General features: G+C 36.2%; 1 protein-coding gene across 1 annotated transcript; it reads left to right on the plus strand.

Annotated features, from left to right (window-relative positions):
* Positions 1-1,181: 1,181 nt before the first annotated feature.
* Positions 1,182-3,545, plus strand: LOC139117620 (fibropellin-3-like). Its single transcript, XM_070680860.1, has 6 exons — positions 1,182-1,224; positions 1,605-1,718; positions 2,053-2,166; positions 2,486-2,599; positions 2,935-3,048; positions 3,391-3,545. Exons 1-6 carry the CDS (start codon positions 1,182-1,184, stop codon positions 3,543-3,545), a joined length of 654 nt encoding a protein of 217 aa, XP_070536961.1.
* Positions 3,546-3,952: the final 407 nt, after the last annotated feature.

Here is a 3,952-nt window from a genome sequence, read left to right on the forward strand (position 1 = left end):
TCGACAAACTATATCTTGTTTAAATGCCTCCACACAAGATTTTTTTCTTGCGAACTTCAAAACGATAGAAATCTAAATAAAAAAGAACCAATAAGTTGCTGTTTCTGGACCTTCATACATTTTTTATATTTTGCCCGTAACGCACATATGTAAGTATCAGAAGTACACATTTTCCTGATGTGATGCAATGTTTATGTGATTATTCACACGAGCGGCGCTATTACACATTTACATCTTATAGTTCACTGCATGTTTTGTTTTCTTTTTCACTCCATGTAGATATTGATGAATGTGAAAGTAATCCCTGTCAGAATGGTGCAACATGCATGAATGAAGTCAATCAATACAGCTGCACGTGTGCTGATGGCTACCAAGGAACAAATTGTGAAACAGGTGAAAGTTTAAGCATGCGTACAGTAATAAGATTTCCTTAGTCGACAAACTATATCTTGATAAAGTGCCTCCCAACTACAATTGATTCTAACCAATACAAAAACGGAAGAGATGTAAATAAGAAAGAAACAAATCTAGCTTCTGTTTCTGGACCTCTATTTTGTTTCTATATTTTGCACGTAACGCATGCACGTGTGTAAGTTTCAAAGTACACAAATGTATACATTTCCCTCATATGATACAATGTTTATGTGATTATTCACAAGAGCGGCGCTGTTACGCATTTCCATCTAGTAATTCACTGCATTTTTGGTTGTCTATTTGACTCCATGTAGATATCGATGAATGTGAAAGTAATCCCTGTCAGAATGGTGCAACATGCATGAATGAAGTCAATCGATACACCTGCACGTGTGCTGATGGCTACCAAGGAACCAATTGTGAAACAGGTGAAACTTTGACAATGTTTGCAGCAATTAGATTTCCTTAGTCAACAGACTCTATCTTCTTAAAGTGCCTCCACACTAGATTTTTTTTACTAATACAAAATCAGAAAAAAATGGAAATAAATTCACATCGTACTTTGACTCTCACTTAAAAACGAACAAACAAACTTTAATTTGGGGACTTAAGAATGTTTTGTTTCCATTTTTTACTCACGAGCGATGAGTTCTAAATATTTATATATGTTTCTTCATGTTTATGCACACGCATGTAAATTTCTATCCTATATATATTTTACTGCATATTTTGTTTTTCCAACGAATGTGCCAGTAATCTATGTCAGAATGGTGCAGAATACGGGAATGAAGTCAATCAATAATTCTGCACGTGTGCTGATGGCTACACAGGAACAAATTGTGAAGCTGGTGAATGTTCATCAATGCTTACATCTATGAGATTTCCTTTAGTCACGTGAACGCGAAATTGAATCCTGAATTACAAAAAAAAGGGAAGCCCTCGAATAAATGAATTCCTTTCGCATATTGACGGTCATTTTAAAAGAACCAAATCTAGCTTCTGTTTGAGGACCTTTATTCTTTTTTGATATTTTGCCCGCATCGCACATGTGTAAGTTTCAAAAGTACACAAATGTATGTATATCTCTCGTGTGATACAATGTTTATTTGATTATTGACACGAGCGGCGCTGTTACACATTTCCATCTAATAGATCACTGCATGTTTTGTTGTCTTTTTGACTCCATGTAGATATCGATGAATGTGAAAGTAATCCCTGTCAGAATGGTGCAACATGCATGAATGAAATCGATCAATACAGCTGCACGTGTGCTGATGGCTACCAAGGAACCAATTGTGAAACAGGTGAAACTTTCACCATGCATGCAGCAATTAGATTTCCTTAGTCGATAAACCATATCTTGTTAAAGTGCATCAACACTACATTTCATTCTTACCAATACAAAAACGGAAGAGATGTAAATAACGCAGAACCAAATCTCGCTTCTGTTTGTGGACCTTTATTCTTTTTTTTGATATTTTGCCCATAACGCGTATATGTAAGTTTCAAAGTACACAAATATATACATTTTCCTCATGTGATACAATGTTTATTTGATTATTCACAAGAGCGGCGCTGTTACACATTTCCATCTAATAGTTCCCTGCATGTTTTGTTGTCTTTTCGATTCCCATGTAGATATTGATGAATGTGAAAGCAATCCCTGTCAGAATGGTGCAACATGCATGAATGAAATCGATCAATACAGCTGCACGTGTGCTGATGGCTACGAAGGAACCGATTGTGAAACAGGTGAGACTTTGAAAATGTGTGCAGCAATTAGATTTCCTTTGTCGACAAACTATATCTTGTTTAAGTGCCTCCACACTAGATTTCTTTCTTGCAAACACCAAAACGATAGAAATCTAAATAAAAAAGAACCAAATAAGTTTCTGTTTCTGGACCTTCATACATTTTATATTTTGCCCGTAACGCACATGTGTAAGTATCAGAAGTACACATTTTCCTCATGTGATGCAATGTTTATGTGATTATTCACACGAGCGGCGCTATTACACATTTCCATCTTATAGTTCACTGCATGTTTTGTTTTCTTTTTGACTCCATGTAGATATTGATGAATGTGCAAGTAATCCCTGTCAGAATGGTGCAACATGCATAAATGAAGTCAATCAATACAGCTGCACGTGTGCTGATGGCTACCAAGGAACCAATTGTGAAACAGGTGAAAGTTTAAACATGCGTACAGTAATAAGATTTCCTTAGTCGACAAACTATATCTTGATAAAGTGCCTCCCAACTACAATTGATTCTAACCAATACAAAAACGGAAGAGATGTAAATAAGAAAGAAACAAATCTAGCTTCTGTTTCTGGACCTCTATTTTGTTTCTATATTTTGCACGTAACGCATGCACGTGTGTAAGTTTCAAAGTACACAAATGTATACATTTCCCTCATATGATACAATGTTTATGTGATTATTCACAAGAGCGGCGCTGTTACGCATTTCCATCTAATAGTTCACTGCATTTTTGGTTGTCTATTTGACTCCATGTAGATATTGATGAATGTGAAAGTAATCCCTGTCAGAATGGTGCAACATGCATGAATGAAGTCAATCAATACAGCTGCACGTGTGCTAATGGCTACCAAGGAACCAACTGTGAAACAGGTAGAACTTTGACCATTCGTGCAGCAAACAGATTTCCTTTAGTCAGGTCAACGCGAAATTGAATCCTGAATTACACAATAAAAGGGAAACCCTCGAATAAATGAATTCCTTTCGCATGTTGACGGTTACTTTAGAAGAGCCAAGTCTAACTTCTATTTGTGGACCTTTATTCTTTTTTCAGATTTTGCACGTAACGCATGTGTGTAAGTTTCAGAAGTACACAATGTATACATTTTTCTCATGTGATACAATGTTTATTTGATTATTCACACGAGCGGCGCTGTTACACATTTCCATCTAATTGTTCACTGCATGTTTTGTTGTCTTTTTGACTCCATGTAGATATTGATGAATGTGAAAGTAATCCCTGTCAGAATGGTGCAACATGCATGAATGAAGTCAATCAATACAGCTGCACGTGTGCTGATGGCTACCAAGGAACCAATTGTGAAACAGGTGAAACTTTGACAATGTTTGCAGCAATTAGATTTCCTTAGTCAACAGACTCTATCTTCCTAAAGTGCCTCCACACTAGATTTCATTCTTCCTAATACAAAATCGGAATAAATGTAATTAAAAACTATCTACTGTTGATTGACCAATCAGAGTGCTCAATTCAGGGTGTGTTTTTTTTGTTCGTAAAGTCTTGGTCACCAAATTCCAGAAACGAATGACAGCGCCGTAGGAAAGTACTGTCCAATCAAAAGTGAACATGTCATATTCTTTAGACATCTGGTACGTTTTAATATTCAAATTTGGTAACACAGCGGAAACCAACTGCAACACAAAATCTGCTGTGCCCTGGGGCATTTATATAATGTGCCCTAGGGCATTTATAGGATGTTCCATTACATTGGAAGGCTATTTCACAAATAAAAGTTTTAATTCATATCCTAAACATGTT

The sequence above is a fragment of the Ptychodera flava genome, chromosome 18 (genome assembly GCF_041260155.1).
Source record: "Ptychodera flava strain L36383 chromosome 18, AS_Pfla_20210202, whole genome shotgun sequence".
Classification (NCBI taxonomy): Eukaryota; Metazoa; Hemichordata; class Enteropneusta; family Ptychoderidae; genus Ptychodera; species Ptychodera flava.